This window comes from Scomber scombrus, chromosome 11 (assembly GCF_963691925.1).
Source record: "Scomber scombrus chromosome 11, fScoSco1.1, whole genome shotgun sequence".
Classification (NCBI taxonomy): domain Eukaryota; kingdom Metazoa; phylum Chordata; class Actinopteri; order Scombriformes; family Scombridae; genus Scomber; species Scomber scombrus.
Genome location: NC_084980.1, coordinates 9,140,028 through 9,163,743, shown reverse-complemented (window position 1 = coordinate 9,163,743; position 23,716 = coordinate 9,140,028). Strand labels below are relative to the sequence as shown.

The 23,716-nt window shown below is 41.9% G+C and overlaps 1 protein-coding gene across 1 annotated transcript; it reads left to right on the top strand.

Annotated features, from left to right (window-relative positions):
* The first annotated feature begins 2,101 nt into the window (after positions 1-2,101).
* On the top strand, positions 2,102-20,127 carry dnm3b (dynamin 3b). Its single transcript, XM_062428398.1, has 20 exons — positions 2,102-2,262; positions 4,321-4,394; positions 4,568-4,717; positions 5,793-5,996; positions 7,155-7,253; positions 7,414-7,574; positions 7,954-8,096; positions 8,276-8,411; positions 8,870-8,937; positions 9,572-9,710; positions 9,921-10,007; positions 10,416-10,486; positions 10,672-10,726; positions 12,408-12,521; positions 16,410-16,519; positions 17,558-17,672; positions 17,990-18,154; positions 18,332-18,558; positions 18,700-18,873; positions 20,085-20,127. The coding sequence occupies exons 1-20, from the start codon at positions 2,102-2,104 to the stop codon at positions 20,125-20,127; spliced, it is 2,496 nt and encodes an 831-aa protein (XP_062284382.1).
* Positions 20,128-23,716: the final 3,589 nt, after the last annotated feature.

The following is a 23,716-nucleotide window of genomic DNA, read 5'->3' as shown; positions in this document are numbered from 1 at the left end:
CAAACCAGCCAGTTAGATTTTATGTGCGCATTACTCCTCAGATTGGGTTTCCTCCCCTCTTTTTCTGAAAAGTAGCTTTTTCTACCACAATAATTACTTTATTAAACCTTTTTCCTCCTGTGACATTATTTTCCTGTAACTAATAGTTTCATGAGGATTTATGCTTCCCTTGTGATATTCATGTGTTTTTCAACAGATAACCAATAACTGGCAAACATCAACTGGATCCAAACGCAGGGCCTGAGTGGTTAGATCTCCACTGCCACCTAGTGTTACTCCAACTAACTACAACAAGATGTGTAGATAAGCCCGGTTTTCAGAGGCCTGACCGTAATGAAAAGGGCAAATACTGACTAAATCGATAAGATTTTTACTGTCACGGTCAAATGGAGGAGACGCACAGAGCTTTGCCTGTTATGCCGTCGATGCATATCAGGTCTCCTCACAGGCTCTTAGCAATATAGAGCAAATCACATCCCTCCTCACAGATCTCCTCATGAATAGCGACGTTAACAGTAGAGCAGGGACACTTGTCTTTATGTGGCACAGATGTTGGCTGGAGAGAGGTTAAGACGGAATGGCAGCGTCCTTTTCCGCTTGACAGCCTCCACCAGCCCTGCAGTGACAATCTGGGACCAAGCATCACACTTTTATTCCCACAGTTAACGGAGAACCTTGTAGGCTTCATATAACCTAGTGAGGGGGGGCCGATGATGTCAAAGTCAGACAGAATGCAGCTTTCTCTATCATAACACTTTTCATATCTACAAATCGAGGCGACATAAAATGACTGCCATTGGCCTGTAGCATGTATGAAATGGTAGTGTATGAAAATTTACGACGGCTGCTTTCTGCTCCTATACTGCGGGGATCTGAGGGACTGTTGCAGGGATGATGCGTAGCCGTGCCGCATGACTCACAACGGCACAAATGGCACGGATGTAAACAGGAGGCGGGCTCAGGTAGGCCTAACCTGTACCTGCTCAGCCAATCGGATGCGACGTTTCTCTGATTCGTCTCCGATCGCGTGGTTTTCATTGGTCCTCCTCCGCGTCGATATGGTGCAGAAGCGAGGCGCAGCTTCGCAATTACACCGTGGACAGGAGGAGAGGGGGGAAAAAATGATTAATCTGTCAACGAATTTGTGTTCGGGATGAGACCGCTCTGACATTCAGCCGACCGTAACGAAGCCTATAGACGCATACAATTAATGCACAGGAATTTGGGATCAAGCCGATGCACCGTCATAGCAGGTGGTGCTTGTATAATCGTCCAGGGTTTTGTTGCTCGTCTTTGCTGCCTGATCTGCCCGTCGTTTCAGCACTGGACAGCGACCGGGACCATCGGACACTGAAAACACCGAGGGAATCCTGAGGCGGGGTAGGCTGACAATATAACAACACTGCAACCAGTGATTATGACTGTAATATATCTACGATCAACACAGCCTGTGTGGTTTATTAACGTTTATCTGCATGCAAGCGATTGATGCTTTGTGTTGCATTTATCAAACGTTGTTCGTGTTTGACTTGCGCAGCCCTAGAGCGCACGGATTTGTTCAGCGGGACTATATAATGGAGCCTATGGAGCTCCACTCACCAAATGCCCTTGAAAGTATAGGCTTCGTGCGGCTCGCTTTGTATATATGTGTGTGTGTGTGTGTGTGTGTGTGTGTGTGTGTGTGTGTGTGTGTGTGTGTGTGTGTGTGTGTGTGTGTGTGTGTGCGAGAAGGAGAGAATAAGAGAGGGAGACAGAAAGAGGGAGATAGAGATAGATAGATAGAGAGGGTTTATGGTGGTTGTGGTGGTGGTAAGCAACTGCGCAATTGTCTGTCCCTGTCTGTTCATATCTCTCTTTTCTGTACCCCCCCCCCCCCCCCCCCCCCCCCCCCCCCCTCTCTCTCTCTGCTTCCACAGTCGGTCCGACCCTTGCTTGGCTCGGGGCAATGCGCGGCTAGATGACTTCACTACATCAACAAGCACCGCGGTATCCTGGACTAATATAGCAGCGCCACATCCCCCCCCTCCTCTCTCTCTTTTTCTCTCTCTCTTTTGTCTCTCTCTCCATTCGCTGATCCTGAGCCCTTCCGTCTAAAAGCACCATGGGAAACCGTGGCATGGAGGAGCTGATCCCGCTGGTCAACAAGCTGCAGGATGCCTTCAGCTCCATCGGCCAGGCCTGCAACCTGGACCTGCCGCAGATCGCGGTGGTCGGCGGGCAGAGCGCAGGAAAAAGCTCCGTGCTCGAGAACTTTGTAGGCAGGTAAAATTGACCACCAGAAATAGGATAATCCCTTTCTCTCGGTAACCTTGAGGATGACATAAGAGGCCTAAATGGGGCCGATCTCTGTGTGCAGAGTTCAAACAATCTCACCCCAGCTTTAAGTCACTGCTGTTGCACCTTCTGATGAGCAGGGACCTTCAGTAGTGTTCTTCTGCACAGCACACACACACAACACACGACACTGTCCCCTGGCCTCTAACAGAGGAATGAAGCTGTATTTGGGTTACAGCAGCACCTTGGGGATCTCAGCCCCACCAGCACAGACTGCAGTCACGCAGTCCTAGAAATATCTCTCGCTTAACAGTTTCCAAGCATCCTTTCAAATTCATTATGTGCCACCGACCCTCTGAATGTGATGCAGTTAAGTCCTGTGTTGTATTAACGCGCATCGCAGTGACACATGGCTTCATGTTACCATTTTTAAAGTGAATCATCCTGCTGTTCAAGCAGCCGTGTCAGTTCCCACTCCTGAAAACACACATCAATATTCATCAGCTTGCCCCGGATTATGGTCACTTAAAACAAATGTATTATTAGCAGCTGCATTTAAACTGACATTCTTTTTTTCCAAGATAAGGATCAGGCCATTTTCAAACCGGGAATGTGATTCAGCAAAACAAGAAACAGATGTGCATCCAGGTTCCACAACTGTACCAAGAGCAACTGCATGATGTGCTTTTGTCTGCTGCAAGAACGTTATTTTGTACAATGGTTTCTTTATTCTGTTCTACAGCTATGTGTTTCAGTGAGACTGAGGACCTTTTAAATGAGGTCGAATTTGAGTGCCCTTAGACTTTGTAGTTCTAATCACTTAATATGATTTGCTGAAAAAATGAACTCCCCAAATTGATACATAACATTTCATTCGTTGCGGAATGTCTGTGCCAGTTCATACAATATGTGACAAATTAATTTATCATCATTGAGAGCAGTCAGCCTGTAAAAACAGCTGTATATCATCATCTGTTGCTCTGTAGGAGTCTGAGAAAATGGCCCTGATGATGTCATCAAGGTTATCTTGAGTTAGGCTCAAGACTTCAGGTATTTAGCAGAAATCCTTAATCATGAATGGGCTATTGAATTGAAAGATGAGGGCATTTAACATGTAGCGAAGGTCTTCTGACAGTTGCTATTTTTGTTGAATTATGAGAAGTGTAGGATCCAGTGTTTTTGTTCTAATAGTAGGATTTTAATATCAGGATACGTCAGCCTCTGTTGATTTTGACCATTCTTTTTTTAATTAATCTTCAAATCCACCCATCGTCATGGAAGTGCAACACTAAATCTCCTCTTTAACCACCATTTACCAAAACATACATTCACATATCAAGAGCTAGTTTCTCTGTAGTAAGACCAAATGGTGCATCTTGTGCAGATTTGACATGGACGTGTTCAGTCCCAGATGGATGCATTGATTTTGTACTGTTCTCATTGAGAGTCGTGATGCTGAGTAATGGGCCATCTGTCCAGACCTGGCTCTGCCAGGCGCTGAACGGACAAGAAGTGGGCTTCTTCCTCTATTTTTTTTTTTCTTATCTCATCACACTTGAGGAGGTTCCGAGGGTCGATATGTGCTAATAAGGTTTTTTGGAACAGACCTTCAGCATCCGAGGTAGTCGTGATGGCTGTCAGGTGTATGGAATAATTGGGCATGCACGGGAAGTGGACACATACACACTCACTCAGTGTGGAAGCCCCCAGGAAATGGTGAGGTCATCGTTTTTTAAATGAGAGAGCCCCCAGTCAGCGAACCAGCTCTTCATTTTGACCTGTTGTTTATCAGGTCAGATTATCCTGTTTGTTGCAGCAGGGGTTGCTGTGTTTTAAAATGGCCACTATTCCTCTGTATTGAATGTAGGCTTAAAAGATGAATGGCACTAGATTTTCTGGCATAATTACAAGCAAAATGCCTTCCAAGAATTAAAAAACCCTTAGGATATCATTATGCTACCTATAGCCATGCCCACACTCTTTGATGAGTATTTATGTTGTCTGTGGTTTGATATTTAGATTTTTGATTGGCTGTTTTTTTCTCAGGGACTTTCTGCCCCGTGGATCTGGAATTGTCACCCGCAGGCCCCTGGTTCTGCAGCTTATCAGCGCCTCTGCAGGTGGGCGCCCACACACTTACACACCCACACATGCTAGCATGCACACAAATGCTCCCTCCTTTTGAAACAGGGCTGTTTTTTTGCATTGCAGTGTATTATACTCCCCTCTGTCGCACGAAGCACTGCCACCACTAATCTCTGTTATGTATTTTTTTAATTTTTAATCTTCTCAGAATGGGCTGAATTCCTCCATTGCAAAGGAAAGAAGTTCACAGACTTTGATGAGGTTCGCCAGGAGATAGAGGCCGAGACGGACCGCGCCACGGGGGCCAACAAAGGCATATCTCCTGTTCCCATCAACCTGCGTGTTTACTCCCCTAACGGTACGAGGCCACAACTCAGCTTCCTTCCTCTCATTGTCAAGTAACAGCACCCAATAACACTTATGAATCAAAGTAGACCGTGACAAGATATGAGTCATCACACTCTTGCACTTTGTATGAATAGCTGACAGATCATAGTTTAAAAAATAGCTCATTAGAAACAAAGAGTATGGATTTCCTAGGAAAGGTGATATATAAACTAATTGCTTGTTGACAACTGAATATATACTTGAAAAGCTCTTGTTAATATGGTTGAATTTTAGCTTTCAATTAAACTAAACTGTTCTTGGATTGTTTGCATGGTAGCAATGAATGCTGAAGCCTTGAAATGAAGAGATCTTGAAATGATGGACTAATTAGATCAGCTGTCAACCATCTGTGATCCTCTGCCACTTACAGAGCTTCAATCAGAATTTATCTGATAATGTGAATTGTTTCAATCATATTGTATATATACACTGTATATATATTATATCATATTTCTCTTGGAGTTGATTGCACCAGTGGTTCACAAGTTCAAACTTTGCCTATTTATGACGTAATTGTTTCTAAGTGATTTTCCACATCATTAAATCAAACATTGTGTTGCACCACACAAGCTGGTTTCCATGTAAAGGTAATTAGTTTCACTGTTACATCTTGAAACAGTTTTTTACAAGCTAAGACATGAGTTTATTTTAATAGCGCAACCCCATTTAGGAAAATGTGAAAGAACAAAGTTACAAACTTAGGAAACTTAAGAAGGATTTCATACACAACCCAAGACATAGATTTCCAAATATTTGTTGCAACCAAACCCAAGTTTAGCTCTCATTTTGATATCTATATAATAATATGTAGGCTTCTTTTCTATAACTACATTTTAAATTGTTGTTGGAGAGGAGTAGAAATATCACCGAATGTCACAATATGTCAGTGTTGTCCAGCTGTAGGGGGGAATGTTGAAGCTACAGGGTGCCAGTGCGGATAAATACATGTAAAGGAAATTATGGAGATTCCAATCTGACTAACAGTAGCCGGGAGATGCCACACAGGTATGGCGAGGTTCTTATATTGCATTCCTCTGATTGTGCAGTGCTGAACCTGACTCTCATTGACCTGCCGGGAATCACTAAGGTGCCGGTTGGAGACCAGCCGGTGGACATCGAACAGCAGATCAAGGACATGATCATGCAATTCATCACCAGAGAGAGCTGTTTAATCCTGGCCGTCACTCCGGCCAACACTGACCTGGCCAACTCTGATGCTCTGAAGCAGGCAAAGGACGTTGATCCACAGGGTAAGACACGGAGGACTATTTGGGCTATAGCAGAGATGTAGAAAGAGGGATGTAAGGAAATAAAGTAGAGGAAAAAGTGGCCTTGTAGTTAACGGGGTCCAACCTCAACAAGACATTCAATCTGCGTCAGCTCCAGGCGTGGTGCATTCCTGACCTTGTACTTTGACCCTTCTGAATGTGGAAACAGAATTTCCCTTCAGGGATCGATCAAGTGTCACATTATTATTAGCAATGTGGGGCTGAGAGAAGGGGGAAATGGAGGCCGTACAAAGCAGAAGATGCATAGTGATGGAAAACCAAATACTGGAAATGGGGTAATGAGAATGTGTTAGGAAGGAGAAAATAATAAGTTAACTTAATTCCAAGAGAGTTTGACCTTCAGACAGGGTAGAGGGGGGCGCGTAAGAGGAGAAGAGGATGAATAAGCTTGGTAGAAGTGGAGGATTTGGACAAAGCAACCTTGAGGGAAGGATGAATTATGACGGAGAAGGAGATGAGGTGGAGGAGGACAGGAGGGAACAGGGAGAGAAAGGATGCCAATGGCCAAAGATGCTTGGAAAGGAAGAAGACATTGCAGAAGGAGAATTGAATAGGTGTAAAGGAAATTCAAGAACTAGGGGAGGAGGAAAGGAAGAACTGGGTGCAAAACCAGATTAGGAATTGGGGAAAGTGGGCACCTGCTCAGACGAACCAAACCCAGTTTCGCTGTGCTGTAATTTGATTAATTGCAATCTTCTAGATACATTACTGTATGGTTACTGTAGTTTGATTAGAAATGGTTCCAGAGTCTTATAACAGTGATTGTACAGCAGACGCCACTGTACATGCACAGGACACAGTTTTCCTTTTACTGAGCTTAACTAGTTAACTAGGCCCAATAGTGGGTTAATCTGGTTGTGCCTGGATGAATAGGAAAGTAAAGAAATATAGGATGGTGGTGATAAAAAAAAGAGGGATCCGAGGATGGACGGAGAAATACAAAATATTAAATAGATGATGATATGGAGCTACATGCAAAGACAGCCTGATGTAAAGATTTGATTTTGTACTCTTTTGCTTCTTGTGTTTAAAGAAACAGTACCCTCAAAACCTCAAGAAGCATTTCTGAATTTACATGGCTTCCTTCCTCACTCATTTACATTTTGACCCCTTTTATAGGTCTGAGAACTATTGGAGTGATCACCAAACTGGATTTGATGGACGAGGGCACAGATGCCCGAGATGTTCTGGAGAACAAGCTGCTGCCACTGCGAAGAGGTGCGTTTGTCATATAGTGAGCTACTGCATGCCAGCCAGATTCACTTTAGGTTCTCCCTGTCCATATTCCCACCCTGCCTTCTGTTTATCTTGACTTGTGCTATATTGCATAACTATTCATTACTCCTCTATTTTTATGTCCTATTTTAATCATTCCCAGGTTACATTGGAGTGGTGAATCGCAGTCAGAAGGACATTGACGGGAAGAAAGATATCAGGGCTGCTTTGGAAGCGGAGAGGAAGTTCTTCTTCTCCCACCCTTCGTACAGGCACATGGCTGATAAAATGGGCACCCCACGTCTGCAAAGAGTGCTCAATGAGGTGATCATAGATTTATTCCCAGTGCTTTCCCATAGTGCACTTTACATAATTAATAAGAAGGTGGCCTATTTTTTTTCACTTCCATTGTCACTCACATCAGTGTGGGTGATACAAGACTGTCAGTAGGTGGAAAATGTATTCGCTTTTCTGCTCAACTCTTAATAATTTCTGATTTCACTCATGCCACATTTTTCTCAGCATTTTTATAGTATGAATGTATCTTCACTGATTATACTGAAATATTCTGTGCTTACTGTCCTGATTGGAAAATGGCTCTTTACAGGAAAAATGCCAATGACATAATCTGCTTATCAATGACCCTGGATGTGGTTATAATTTGTGCAATTTTGGTTTGCTGGTTTGCTTTGTGTCTCCATAGCAACTGACCAACCACATCCGGGACACCCTGCCAGCGTTCCGCAGCAAGCTGCAGTCCCAGCTGTTGGCTCTGGACAAAGAGGCAGAGGAATACCGGGGATACCGACCTGATGACCCATCCCGTAAAACCAAGCAGCTGTTGCAGTCAGTACCCTTTTTCTTTGCCAGCAGAAGTTCATAGTAAATATGTTTGGTGCAGGATTTCTTCTCTCTGAGGAAACAATTACTTCATCCCTTGACACCTTATTTTTGTCACCTCGTATTCAAGATGTCAAGAGGTCACTGGTGGCCTAATTTATTACATCGCTGTTGTTCTGTTTCAGGATGGTGCAGCAGTTCTCTGTGGATTTTGAGAAGAGGATCGAGGGTTCAGGAGACCAGGTAGACACAGTGGAGCTGTCTGGTGGAGCAAAAATCAACCGCATCTTCCATGAGCGTTTCCCCTTTGAACTGGTCAAGGTGAATAAGACTCCCAATAACAAGACATTGTGATTTTGAATGTGTCAGAAACTCTTATTTTATTTGAATCAGTCAAAAAAGCTAATGGGGTACAATTATTTGCATAGAGCTGTAATAATGACACCCACACTGGAATGGTCTAAAAGTCTTGAAGGCCGAATATACAACTAAACAGGCTCCAAAAAAGATACATTTTGCTGCCTTCCTCCATTATTTCTTTATTCTTTGTTCTGTTTCCTCATCCACACTGTATAATGGCCTCTTAAATTATCTCTATTGGGATTTCCTTGTGAATGATCCCTGAATCGCTTTACTATTATCAATGCCTGCTCAAACTCTCAGTGCAAACACAGATTTCTGTACAATGTTCTCTCTTTCATGGTGTATCTCCTCTTTAATATTTTACAACTCTATTGTCCATATTCACCATTTAAATCCATCCTCTTTGCTCTCATCAGATGGAGTGTGATGAGAAGGAGATGCGTCGCGAGATCAGTTATGCCATCAAGAACATCCACGGTATCAGGTAGGAATTTGTCTACTGAACTAAAATAAGTGGTTTCCTACATTTTTCTTTCCCTACGCCTCCTACTGGTACAAAAATGTTGCTTACATTTTAGGGCCTTGCACAATTCCTCTATTTATTTGAAGTATACTAACTTATCAGTGATGCAGCTACTCTTTACTTTAAGTTTGCTATTATCATAAATATATAAATACAGTCATTTACAGCCAATGGCTAGAAGAGACAGTCGCATAACTTTTATATGGCAGTCATACTGACAGATTGAAAATAAACAGATGTTTGAATTTGGTTCGCCAACAGTTTAAATTACATGGCTTGAATGGGAATCTATGAACAAGGGAGGAGCATGACATGTTTCTTTCTGTCTTTTTTTAAGTTCACTCCAGCCTCACTGTGTGTTGCTATATAGATTCAGCAGCGGTTAGCCGCTGTAACCAAGAAAATTGCCACCCAAGTGAGAGAGTGTGTCATTTAAAGAAACATCACATTTTAGCCCGAATTCCTTCCAAAAACAATAGCAGGACCAATATCTACAACGAATGTCATCACCAAGTCATTTATTTATATTGTATATTAGAGAAAACACTTTTCATCAGCATTGTACCTGTTTTCTCCTTCTCTTGCTGGCCCCTAGGACTGGGCTTTTCACCCCAGATATGGCATTTGAAGCCATTGTGAAGAAGCAGGTTATAAAGCTAAAGGGGCCCTGCATCAAGTGCGTGGACATGGTCATCCAGGAACTGATTAACACAGTGCGCCAGTGCTCTAACAAGGTAAGTCTTATTGTTTCCTGCACTGCCAAAACACTGCCAATTTAAAGCTTTGAAAGCTTGAGAAGAAGCAGGAAGGGAGGGAGGGAAGTTTGGATGAATAGATGCAGATGGAAAGATGAGCTTACTGTTGAATACTCTTGTTTTTGGTTTGGTTTAGTTCTTATTCTTCATAATGCAGAAGGAGTTATAAGCTGTGTGGTGTGTTTTCAGCTGGACTGCTTCCCCAGACTGCAAGAGGAAACCGAAAGAATTGTGACTGCTCATATTCGAGACAGAGAGAGTCGGGCCAAGGACCAGGTAAGACTCATTAGTTAGCAATTATGGACATACACACATTGGTTTGTAAGGGAAGGTATGAGACATGAATACTCACATTTGCATGGCTAACTTCAGAAGCCAGTTTTCCTCCATATGACACATGTAAATTCACATCTGTCATTCTGATGTTGTGTGATTACAAAAAAGGTACCAATTATCCAAGTTTATATCTCATTTGTTTAATCCATACAAGAACTGAACAGTTAAAATGACATGTTGTGGTAGCTGTTCCACCCTCCTTCAAGTGTCTAAGCTGCCGGCACGAGTTACATATTTGAGAATGATATCAATATTGTAATTTAGCCCAAATAAGTCCAAAATCTCAAAGTATTCCTTAAAGAATGAGTTACACTAGCTTCATGTTAAATGTTCTGTATATTGTTACAGGTTCTGCTGTTGATTGACGTTCAGCTGTCTTACATCAACACTAACCATGAGGACTTCATTGGCTTTGCTAAGTAAGAACCCATTCCATTAGCTTGGCACCACCAAGATAATTCATATATTATTGAAGACATCAGTCTAGTGAAAACAAATGATGTCCTTTTACCCCTGTTATGCTGTCTCTCCTCCTCTTTTCCTCTATGTCACCCCTCACCTCCCCCTCATCTGCCATCTCTTCTGTGTTGTTTCCACACCGCAGTGCACAGCAGAGGAGCAGTCAGACTAATAAGAGCCAGAGTTCGGCAGGAAATCAGGTGAGCATTTGTCACGTCTTGTGTGTGTCACACACAAGCAGCTCGAGCACAAGGTCAGGGGAGTAGTGCACACCCACACAGTGGCAGGATGGCTACTGCAGAGAACATGAAAAAAGAGAGGGATGCTGAAATGAAAGAGAGACAATCCAAGATACTCTCTTCCATTTGACTTAATCTTTAGCTTTGCACAAAATATATGTCATATGGATTTGATTTTAGTCTTATGATTTTCGCATTTTATTACTTTCTATTTTAGTCATGCATGCTGTATTATATTTTAATTGGGCACCAGTTGTGTACAGTGGTTTATTTGCTTCTTGGGTTTTATGATTTTATCTCAGTAAAAGAATCACACTGGGTTCTATTACTTTATGCCACCATCATCACTGGTGTTGTTGTTGAGACATTTCCCTTTCTTTGAACCCCTCCTGTGTCATCAAGGTGCCACTTTGCATTTCATCCCCATCCCTTAGTGAGAATCTCAGCTGCCCTCTTATGGGTGTCTGTTGGTGAGTATCGCTCATTGTGGGTTATGGTTTGCAATGTCATTTGTGCCTGCAGTAATACTTCTGCCCATTGTGTGGTGCTCTGCAGCACCGCAGCCTTCTTAGGAACCTGTCACTTCTGTTTTTCTCTCTTCTCTTTGTCACTTCACACAGAGTGGAGCAAGAAGTACAAACTCGTTCTCCACTCTGTCAGGTCAAATTGGCTGTGTAGGCTACTGTTGGGCAGAGACACTTTTTTGCACTTGAGAAGTTGCCTTACATTTTTTTAGTGCCACATGGTGTCTAAATGCCCCACCTTCCTTCCTGTTGCAGGCCTCCTCTCCTCCCGCATCAGGCCTGATTGTAAGAGTTTATTATCCAACTGTTTACTCTTTAACACCTCCTCCACCCACTAAGACCCGCAGACTACAAGGGGTTGCCAACTCGTCAAACAGAAATTAAAATTTTCCATGTTTTGGCAGTGAAAAAATATCATTTCCAAGACTCAAAGGTGCAGAAATATAACTTCATTCAGAATCCTGTCATAGAGCCGGACACAAAACAGCTCTCTCATTCGTGCCTATGACAAAAAGGCTTTGTAATGATTTGGGTAACCTCCTTAGTGAGTCTTAGGCGGTGCAAGACTGACAGTAATCTAATTCAATAATCACTTGGCACCATGCCCACAAGCTTGTTTATGTAGGGTTCGTAAGGTTAATACGTCTAACACACAGAGCACACACACATGCTTTCTTGTGTACTTGAAGAACTTAACACAATGGTCACTTAACAAGCTAACACAGGCCTTTGCTTGTGGCATTGTGAACACAGTTCCTTGAATGAGGCTGCACTGATACACACTGTCACATGCTTGGCTCTGAGTGAGTCACAAAGACACGATGACACACCTAACCTGACCTCCACGCTCATATCATCGCAATTCATGTGTTGATGATTTGCACAGATTAACTGTATTTAGACAAGTTTTTAGCCACAATGTGTTGTACAGATTTGTTGTTTTAGAGGCAAGTGAGTTTTTTGTTTTTTTTCTTTTTAAATGAAAATCATTAAGGATGAAGCGCTCTTGTCATCCTCTTGTTTTTCATGTATAGTTTTTATTTTATTTTATTTTTTATTTTGTCGTTATCTTTTACAGTCTATATATTTCTGACTTTTGCTCTTGATCATTCCCTCAGGTCATCCGTAAAGGCTGGCTGACCATAAACAACATCAGCATCATGAAGGGAGGAGCCAAGGAGTACTGGTTTGTGCTGACTGCTGAGAGCCTCTCCTGGTTCAAGGATGATGAGGTGAGTTAAACCTAAAGAAAATACAGATAAGACTGATAGATGACATTATGTGATAGGAAGCAGCAACTACACAAATGACTTAAACTCTCAGAGGTTTGAAGCAGAGCATAACTTTATTACTATCATTTTTATCAACATTTATACATCATTAGAAAACACAATTAGCTTCTCAGGAAAGCAGACAGATCCACTTTACATATGCGCCCACAACACAGCATCAACAGGATGCAGGATTTTGTCCGTGCCGCTGGCTTATTTGGCAGGCTGATGTCTATCTGCCTGTCTGTGCCTGCTGTACAGGTTGGAGGATATTCTGCACAGCAAGTGTAGATAGGCGGACACACCACAACTCCTTCAGCCAGTTGGTGCTGTTGCTGCTTTGCTGCTTTTTACGAGACCTTTTTTTTAGTCTTTTGTCTGTTTCAAGAGATGCACAGCATAGTAGATTCATACAAAACAACAGAATAACAGAGACAATATTGTACTCTCAGATCTTGGTAGTAAATTTAACTTTTATGCAGCATCTGTGATTGATTCCACATTAATGTACTGCAGGCAACTGACTCACAGCTGGTTAAATTTACTTGGGGCATACAGTATGTGACATTTTTAAGCATACTCTTTGTGGATCATCATCATCATGATGCAGCATTTTACTGCACGAATTATGCATGTGAAGAGTTTAGACACGGCTCTGTCATTCACTCATTCTTTCCATTCATCTTTCCCTTTGTCTCGAAGTTCCCCTCATTTCTCTCTTTCTTCTCTCCCCACCTCTTTCCACTGGGAGTTTAGGCATTTGCTTCTTCTTTGCAAATTTGGAAACCGTCCCAATCCCAACCAAATGTTCACTCACAGACACCCAAAATATATAAAAGCTCACAGCCTCAAACAGCACATGGGCTGCGCAGCATTGGGTGTACAGATTGTTATTTGATCCGTTTGTGCGGTAATGTAGGAAATTATAGACTCAACTGGCTTTGCCTTGTATATTTCTGTTTTACACTCCGTGAACTTTCTATAGTCACATACGCATGCATGTGCACACACACATTTGCGCACCCTCCTCCCTCTCTTGGTGTGGTTGGCAGTTACTTTGGAACTGCTCGCATTCTTGGCAGGAAAATCACAAGTTTTTAATCCAAACATCAGCCTCCAATGTTTAAGCAGAGAGAAACCCCTCTATTAAATATCAATACCCCCCACCCCCCCTTTCTGTTTCTGACCTTCACTTCATAACCATCTACCACTTTATGACCACATCAATTACATTACATCACTGTTTTATACCTAAAGAATGTGCAATCCTCCACAAGAAAACAGTGAAAACGTTGTATGCTCTGAGACTTTTTAGCCTTAAATCACAAACCAACAACACAAAAGCTCAACTAAATGTACTAGTAATTTAACTGAGTAGTCAAATGTAAAACCTCCTATGTGCACATATATTCTTTGTACACTTTTCTGATGCATTTATTGCACAATCTGCGGAACACATTTCCCATCCGCTTGGCGCAGTTATTTGACACCACAGCAATCTAATATAAGTCAACGTGCTTTGCATTAAGTTGTCCAAGTCCATTTTGGCCACCCACTGAAATAACTTCACTGGAGGTGTCTGACTGTATTTTCAAACTCCACTTGATTGATTGGCCCTCGTTCCTTCGGCCTGTGTTTGATGCTTTGCAGCCACATTCACTCCTCCCCCCGCAGTGGACCACATCTTCATCAGAGCGCTATAGGCAAGCAGCCTGCACACTTACTCATTCACTTCTTATGCTATAAATTATGTGAGCTGGCTATTTTGTGAGTTTTGACCTCAAATCATTTGTCACTCTGGCTCAACATTTAGATTTTTACACCTTGGTTTTTTCACAACAGTTTTGTTAAATCTGCAGTTAGTGTTGGAAAAAATATGTGATAAACGTTTATTCCAAAAAATAAAAAGAAGAAATGAAAAGGAAGTGGTGGGTGTTAGAATGCACTCAGGACAAAATACAGATGAATTCAGATTAAATACAGATTATAAATAGATTAAAGATAGCTGAAGAAGCTGAAGATGAAGGAACAGATCCACAAAAATGCACAATTAGAAGATCTTGGAGACAGAAAGAGAGACACACAGAAAGACAGACTGACAGAAGAAGTTCCATGCCCAGTCTAACCAATGTGCAGACTACTGTACACCAGTATGACAATGAACAGGTAGTCTGAACACTGGGTGGACGGAGCCGGAGTTAAGAGCCAGGCCTTGTGCTGTTTTCTGCCATTCCAGATGCTTGCGGCTCTGTCGTCTGTGCCCTCCCTTTCGCCCCTCTCCATTTTTGGCACCAAGGATCCCGTCTATCGAAAGCTCTGAAAACTGTGATTCGCCCCATCCGTGTTGTTTCTCTCCAAGCCTTTTTGGTGCACGTCTCTTGGCGTGTTTATTTGTTTTGGTAGACGAGTGGATCTCTGGGTCCCCTCGCGGTCCGTTTTGGTCATGCCGGCCATGAAGAGTATCCAGCCTTGACGTGGCATATTCGCTCAGACGACTGGGACAGACTGGCTGCACGTTCAGGGAGGGGATATTACAAAAAAGAGGGAAAGAGAGAGATGGTGGGGGGGAGTGAGTGAGTGAGAAAGGGAGAGGAAGAGAGAGGAAGAGGGAGGGGACCTGTGTGACCATATATGGGCTGTAGTGACCCCTTGGGGAATACAACACAGAAGGGTCTGCAGAGATTTCTTGTCCTCGCTGCTTCTTCTCCACTCCTCATCCTTTTTAAATTCTTACCTGTGACCATCTACCACCACTTCCCGGAGGCCATCAGACCAGATGTGGGCTTTCTTCTGCAAATCTTTTGCAAATCCACTTTTGTGTTTCTTCGTCTTGGTCTCTCCTCCTTCGCCCGCCGTCTCTTTAACTTCTCCACTCTCCCTCCTTCCCTGGTTCTCTGTGTGCTGCTAAGCACTACCAGATGTTGAGTTTTAACGCCAGGCTGTCATTTAATCTCTCTCCCCCTCTCTCTCTCTCTCTCTCTCTCTCTCTCTCTCTCTCTCTCTCTCTCTCTCTCTCTCTCTCTCTCTCTCTCTCAATCTCTCTCTCTCTCTCTCTCTCTCTCTCTCTCTCTCTCTCTCTCTCTCTCTCTCTCTCTCTCTCTCTCTCTCTCTCCCTCTTTCAAAAAAAAAATCAGGCAGGAAGTGGGCCCCTCTGGAATGGAAAGAAAAAATATTGAAAAAATATAGAGGGGGGAGGGATAAAAGAAAAAAAGACACTGAGACTTAAGAAAGACGGAGGCTAGGATGGAGTGTAAAATGAAGAGCAGGGTTTCTTGAAGTTAAGCATCTGTCACAAGCCCTCTTTGAATCTGTCACAGCCGTGCTTGAGCCTGCACCTCAAAAGATCAACATTGTGTTTGAGCAGAGCATTATGGACCTCCAGTGCTTTTATATATCTGCATTTCCCCCCCGTCTTTACCACAAGCCGGAGAGTTTCCTCAGCCTTTAGCTACCAGCTCTCCGCGGCAAAACTCACCGTGAAGCACGACTGTGTCTTGACCCACACTGTAATGACTTCCACATGTGCTCTCCTTCTCTCTCTCCTTCTCTTTTTTTTCTGTTCTTTTCTTCCCTCTACTCCCCTCCTCCACCCACTCCCCCCCCCACTTACCTCCCACTCTAATGTCTCCCCCATTCCTCCTCCCTCCTGTCACCCCCCTCTCTTTTCTGCTCACCCCCCTCTCTCCCGCTTTAAAAACTCAATTTCACCTTTCTCCTACCGATATCATCTAGTGCATTTGTTTGCGCCCAAATCATTGCGCAACCATTCAGACAATAACAAACAGAGCACAAATTGTGTTAGTCATTCAAGTGCTCACGATCCATTCCTTCTGTTTTCCTCATTCACAGGAGAAGGAGAAAAAGTACATGCTCCCCCTGGACAACCTGAAGGTCCGTGATGTCGAGAAGAGTTTTATGTCCAGCAAGCACATATTCTGCATTTTCAACACAGAGTCAAGGTTAGCTGCATGATCTTCACATTGTAATTTCTTCTTTTCATTAAATCGCACACTATAATAGTTCATTTAACAGCTCATGAGACTCTTGATAGCTTTCACATAACGTAGATGGAGTTAGAGAGTTCAAGGCCTGCGTGCTGGTGCAGCAGTTGAAATATGTTTTGAATTATGTGTTATGTACAGTATGTATGCATGAATGCAGGCCGGAACAAACTGGATATATTTCAAGTACACATGTCTACAGTTTAGCTTGTGAAGCTGTTGTTTATATTATGTGTGAATCATACTGCAATGTATCTCATAGGTGCAAAATACCATTTTAAAATACCAGATATTTTACTGTGAGAAGAAAAAAAAACACACACACACACACACACACACACACACACACACACACACACACACACACACACACACACACACACACACACACACACACACACACACACACACACACACAGAATTACTTGAAGTTCTTGATGTAATGATGGTAGTTTGATGTTAATAATATACCTAACCTATCCATAACACTGAACCTGTGCAACATTTTTAGTTTCAGGCCTGAACTTCCAGTAATTGGTGCAGTATGTCCTGTAAAAACTTTTTATGGTAGTTCAGTTTCTCCATCCAGTTAGAAAATTTTTGGCTCTAAACTTGAAAAAGGGTTAAACAACAAAACATCCCTCATGAAAGGAAGAAAATAACCCAAATTGACTGTCAATACTTCCAGATGTGAGAATTTGTCTCTGTTTTTGAACACAATGGAAAGTATTGTCTGGATGTCATTATGTCATTAATCACTGATAGAGTAACTTGAATAGTTTGAATTAATTATATATGCATCCCTTGTTCAGTATTTAGGTTTATAGCTTTCTAATAAGACACACTTTTAAAATGTTTATAAGCTGTAACCAAGGGTTTTATTTCGGCTTAATAAATCATTTACCAATGTAGATTTTTACACATGGTCACCTAAGAGCTCTTATAGCTTTTTCCTGATTGCCATCTATACATGCTCTCGTGTGTTGTTGTGTCTAGGAATGTGTACAAGGACAATCGCACATTGGAGTTGGCCTGCGACTCTCAGGACGATGTGGACAGCTGGAAGTCTTCTCTCCTACGTGCTGGGGTCTATCCTGAGAAAACCGTTACGGTTAGCACACTCGTTCATTATTCAAACATATGGTCTTTTAGTGCTTAGATGATTTAGTTTCCTCTGTTCTGTCTGATCCTTAAGTGTCCTTACAGTATTTACTGGGTTACACATTATTTAATTTCTCCCCTCCTTTACTGATTTGAAACTGTGAGAAACTTCCACATTTTTTGGAAGGCACTGATGAAGAAATAACAGGAAAAAAAGATAAAAGCATCCATTATTAAGCTGTTAGTTCCATACAATGCGTCCAATATTTTTGCACATGTAAGCATCTCTTTCTTACAAAAAAAAGTTTCTTCTTTCTCCCACTTTAGGTTGAGAGTGAAACCACCACCACCGCAGATAACTTTTCCATGGACCCTCAGCTGGAGCGTAAAGTGGAAACCATCCGTAACCTGGTGGACTCCTACATGGCTATTGTCAACAAGTGCATCCGGGATCTCATGCCCAAGACCATCATGCATCTCATGATCAACAATGTAAGTGAAGGCTCCATCAGTGTTCACACACTCTTGCCCATGATACTACTCCTACGACTACAAATGATTATAACAAATGTGACTACTGTACACTGCAGCTTTTGCCAGAAGGTTTTATCTCCTTCCTTCAATTTATTCCATTATAACGGTCACTGCACTTTCTCTCTGCACCACCAGGTGAAGGACTTCATCAATGCCGAGCTGTTGGCCCAACTATACTCTGCAGGTGACCAGAATGCCCTGATGGATGAGTCCCAGGAGCAGGCCCAGAGGAGGGATGAGGTGCTGAGGACCCACCAGGCCTTGAAGGAAGCCCTGGCCATCATCGGGGATATCTCCACCACGACCATCACCGTACCCGTGCCTCCGCCTGTTGACAACTCCTGGTGTGCAGGTGGTCGCAGGTAAGCTGGACACTCACCATTAAAATAAAAACTAAAAGTTGGGGCATGTTTTTTTTATTTCAAACTTCTTTTAATTCAGTCCATTATTAACTGTGTTCCTTTTTTCCTAAACATTATTTATGATGTTCTCTCTTCTCCCAGATCTCCACCACCCAGCCCAACCGCCCCCAGGAGGATGTCTTCAGGCCAGCGCCCAGCTCCCCGAGGGGCCCCACCACCGCCAAACCGTCCAGGACCCCTGGGGCCCTTCAATAACAGTGCTGACAGCCCTCAGGCTCCCAGCCGCCCAAACAGGGCTCCTCCTAGCATCCCCAGGTGAGTGCAACCTTCTCATATGCTACCTGCTGGGAAGACACAAAACATCAAGTTCTTATGTATTTTCTATCTGTCTATCTAGCTGACTGAAAACTTGAAAACTTTAAACATTGTATCTTCTGATGCACAATGACAAAACATCACCCTCTCTCTCTAAATTAGTGAACTGAAAAATTAAACAACAGAGATCATCTGCCCTGACTGTAAACACACATCAATCAGCTCTTCTGCTCAGAATCTCAGCTCTTAACAGCAGTTCCATATCCTGTAGTAGACCAAAAGTGAATGAGGTTACAGCCTTCAAATGTAATTTACTTTTCTATATCAAGCTGACTGAGTAGAGTCTGAGCTTGAATTGAGCTTGTAGTATTTTAACTAAATGGTTAATATTGGCTATGGAATCAAATTATTTGGAGGATGAGATTGTTTGCTCATGAGGAGACACAGCTGTTTTTTGCTGTGGGAAATTTTGATGTGTTACGCTGCTTCCTAGGTTTGCTCACGTTTTTGTCTTTAAAGGAATAGTTTTGTATTTTGGGAAGTACACCACTGACGTACCTGTGTGGTTAATACAAAACGACAGACAGAAGTTAGCACAGCTTAGCTTAAAGACTTGAAACAAGGGAAACAGCTAGCCTGACTGTCCATAATTAACATCACTTCCAATGCTAACTAATTAACAAGTTATATGTTGTGTGTTATGTACCAGACTACTTCTTTAACCGTCTTTGGCCAGATGCAATCACTTTTTACTTTTTTCACTTTTTTTTTTACTGTTAGCTTTGGAAAAACTGTAGCTGCTAGCTGTTTCCTCCAGTCAGTGCTAAACTATGCTAACCAGCTACTGGTGGTAGTTTCATATTTGGCATACAGGCATGAGAGTGGTATAAATCTTTTCATCTAGCTCTCGGAAAGAAAGCGAAAAAGCGAATTTCCCAAAATGATCTTCAATTTGATGCTAATTTTGACTGTGTGAGACATAAAAACAATCTGACCACTTTTACTTGAGGCAGATCTTCATTCAAACAAATGGAAAACAAATCAGTTTTTCTCTCCCTGTATCTTATCTGTAACCTAAATGATGCATCTATTGAACTTGTGTAAACAAAGACTAATCTTCTCTCTTCTTTCTCTTTTTGTCATCTCTTATCTTCCCTACCCTTCTCTGATGCTTTTCCTTACATCACATCATTATTCATTCTCTACTCAAGTCGGCGGCCCCCGCCATCTCCTACAAGACAAGCCCCGCCATAATCATCTCAAGGGGTTGCTCATTCCCTCTTCCTCCCCCCTTTATCCACTCCATTCCTCCTCTCCTTTCCCATAGCTCTGCTGTCCTGGTCTCTCCTTAGTGTAGACACTGAAATCTTTACCTTCTGACCCTTCGATTTCCTGCCAGGTGACGATGTCCATATATCTATGTACAGTATGGTACTTGTCTTGTGGTGTATGTGTATGTGCGCGTGTTGCTCGCCTGTGGTCCAGGTTTGCTTAGCAGATCCACCACCCAGTATCAGTCCCTGGAACCTCTTTTCCCCCCCGAACACCTCGCCAAGTGAGCCACCACCCCCACTTGCTGCTTCTACATGAAAATACGCTCAGCAGTCGTACTGCCCTATTCATTCCAAAATGCAGCATGGCACATAAGCTGCTTTTATTGCATGGGAGTGTGTGTGTGTGTGCGTGTGTTTTGTGTGTATGTATATGGGGGAGGGACTAATTTGCCTATATGTAGGCTGACTTTGATTTAGTATTGTATTAATTTATTGTATAATGCCCCCTAAGTGTTAATTATCAGCTTAATGTTCTCTTAGGAACACAAGTTGTATCTTAGTATGTGTGTGTATACGTGCGTTTGTGCGCGAGTAATACTGTGTATGTGTGTGCGCGTGTATATGAGTGTGTGAGGACATGTGTGCATGTGCTGTCTGTCTGCACGTTTGTTGGCGTTTCAGTTGTATTTGTTTTCATGGTCAAAGCTGTTAATGATGAATCATAAACCCTCGGGGGTAAATTTAATGTTGGACTTTTGTGAGTTGTTCCTGTGTTGTAGTAGCAGCCATACACACATAGCAAGGCTGAGGAGCACATTCAGTATTCTCTATATGGAAACAGCCTCAATAATACATTTAACCTTGTCATAGGTGTCCACCTGTGCTGTATTGATGGTCAAGTTGTGACCCTTGCAGCCTTAAGCTCACATTCAGACACTTGACTGCCAGGATGGATGGTTACCGGAACTTGCCACTTGAAAAAAAATATAAAAGTTGCTACTTAACATGGCAAAAACACAAGTTCCTCCATGAATGAATAAAGATCACGCTTTCACATGTTTCCATTTATCCTTTTTCTCAGGTTTGAAACATGCAACTTCATGCACATCACAAACTAGCACTCTCTCTCTCTTTTCTCGAGCCTTTTAGTCTCTTCCTCTTTCCTCTACTTTCACAATCATGAAGCCAGTCAGTCAGTTATTCAGTCACCGTCTGCGTCAGAGCTTAAGGCAGTATTGTCAATGTTCAAGTGCTTCTCTGTCAGTTTGTTATTGTGTATGTGGGCCTAAACTGTGTTCTGATGTATATAGGTAATGATAAAGAGATACTGTACCTGTGGACTATAAAGACCTCATCAAGGATCCTAGCGCTTTAATCGTTCTCTATGTCTTTATTCACTAAATGCTCTCTTCTCTCTAATTTAGACTGCCTTACCGGCATGAATTACAATTCTGTATTGCCAAAGCTAAATGTAGAAAGAGAATCGTCAAGTTTAAAAAAACAAAAAAAACTAAACAGCTCAAGACCAACAACGAACAGGTTCCAATTGTAGTGAGATGGCATTGTTTAGCAAAGGGCATAATGTTAAAACTGGGAAATTGCATCAGTTGTTATTTTCTGTGTCTCTGTATTGCTCCTCAATAAACTTCTTCCTCATAATGTCTAACCTTGTCAACAGAGTCTTAATTGGTTAAGCCACTGGGTTTTGGAGACGGTAATTATATTCATGCAGACCTCTCACTGGAGCGCAGCAAAAATAATATGCTGTTCATAACGGAAGATGTGATGACTTGCTTGCTTATTTACTTATTCATACCAAATCTACTGTATCCTTGGTGGGCAAATTCTCCGCCAGGCTCCCATAATAACTTGAATAGTGATTTTCACAGCAAATCCTGGGATGGCCTATTGTGTAAATATTGCAAAAAATCATAGAATCTGTCTGAAAATAATGCAACATAAGCGTCCCTCAGCTACTACCACGATCGCAATAAAACCTGCTATTAAGCCAGATACTATGAACAAGTGTATACACATTATTGTTATTAGGGTATTTTTTATTCTGTGGGACATTCCTTTGGCCAAAGTATGTCACAATACATTTTCCATATGTGTACAGATAAAGCACAACTGGTATCCCTTATTTGAGAAGACTCAACTAAGACTCTTTTTTACACACTCCTTTTGTTAAAATGCAGAATTTCTAAATATATCAATGCTAAACTCTAAAACTCTTATGTACAGAGGGTATTCCAAAATTCTCCATTTACCATCCTTTGTCTGAAACCAACACTTTTTATTGATTCATTCATAATAATTTAATTTGATGTAATGGAGCTTTATTACACTAACAGAAGTGTGTCATTGTTTCATAGCTTTAATACAAATAAATATAAATCTTCTGTTAAACTACTGTAGACTATGTTTTAAGACAATCACTTGTATCTGATTTTTTTTTCAGCAGTAAAGTGGTTTAAAGTTCAATTACAGAGTTAGAAATTCTTGAAATTGCATTTACTCCTTCTTACTAATTGAAAACCATGCATACTGAACCGCAATTGCCTCCAAACTACAAACGTTTCCCCTTCTGCAGGTGAATGTGAAAACAGCCTTTAAGTCTCAAACTCTGCATCATTCTGCACAAACATTCAACCAACATGATTTAGGAATCAAAGCCAAGTTTCAATAGCACCCACATGGTGGCAGCAGAGGCCTGAGCGACTTCTGCACAACTTAACCAGATGTTCGAAGCTTGGTTGGTGAAGATATTTCAGTAATTTGACAAACCTATACTGGCATTTTTGAATTGCTGGAACTTTCTAATGTTTATTTTCTCACTCATCACTTTTCGAGCAAATCAAATCCTTTTGATTTCAAGGACATACTGTAATGGGATACGAAATGCCAGACTTTGAATTTTATGGTCATGCTTTTAATGTAGAGTGAAACCAACCTTATAGAGAAAACACCTGACCTATTGATTTTTTATTTCCAAAAAATACAGATTGCATACATTTTATAGCCTACACTTATGTTACTGTATATGTAGAATATGTTATCTGGCAGGTATATCTGTGCACTATTAACGCTCACTTGGCACAACTCTACTCATGGAAGATTTGCCACCTTATCATTTAGTCCCATAGAGAGATCTTTGCAGGCTCCTAACTCCTGAAGTGTTTCTGCCTCACCCACATGGCACCAAGGTGATGTAAGTATGCTGCAGATTTAAGTAACTGACTCCCTCTAGTGACCATAATATATGTGGCATGTGCAATATACAGTCAATAGCCATGTGTGGCAGGATACTGAAAAGTGAACAAGGACAGTCCCAAATTACTAACTTGACGGTTATATGGCAGCACCTATTGCAATTACGGTTGTCTCTTGTCCATTTTTTTTAAAACAACGCTTCGTTTTGCACAATTTGTGTCGTTTTAAAATGTATTGTCTCATTGCTTGAACTCATTGTATTATAAAACGTATACGTATTAATAAAGCATTAAGCGCATAAATGTGGGATTAATGTTTCAGTTTATGAAATTCAAACATTTGAAATTGTTTAGGCT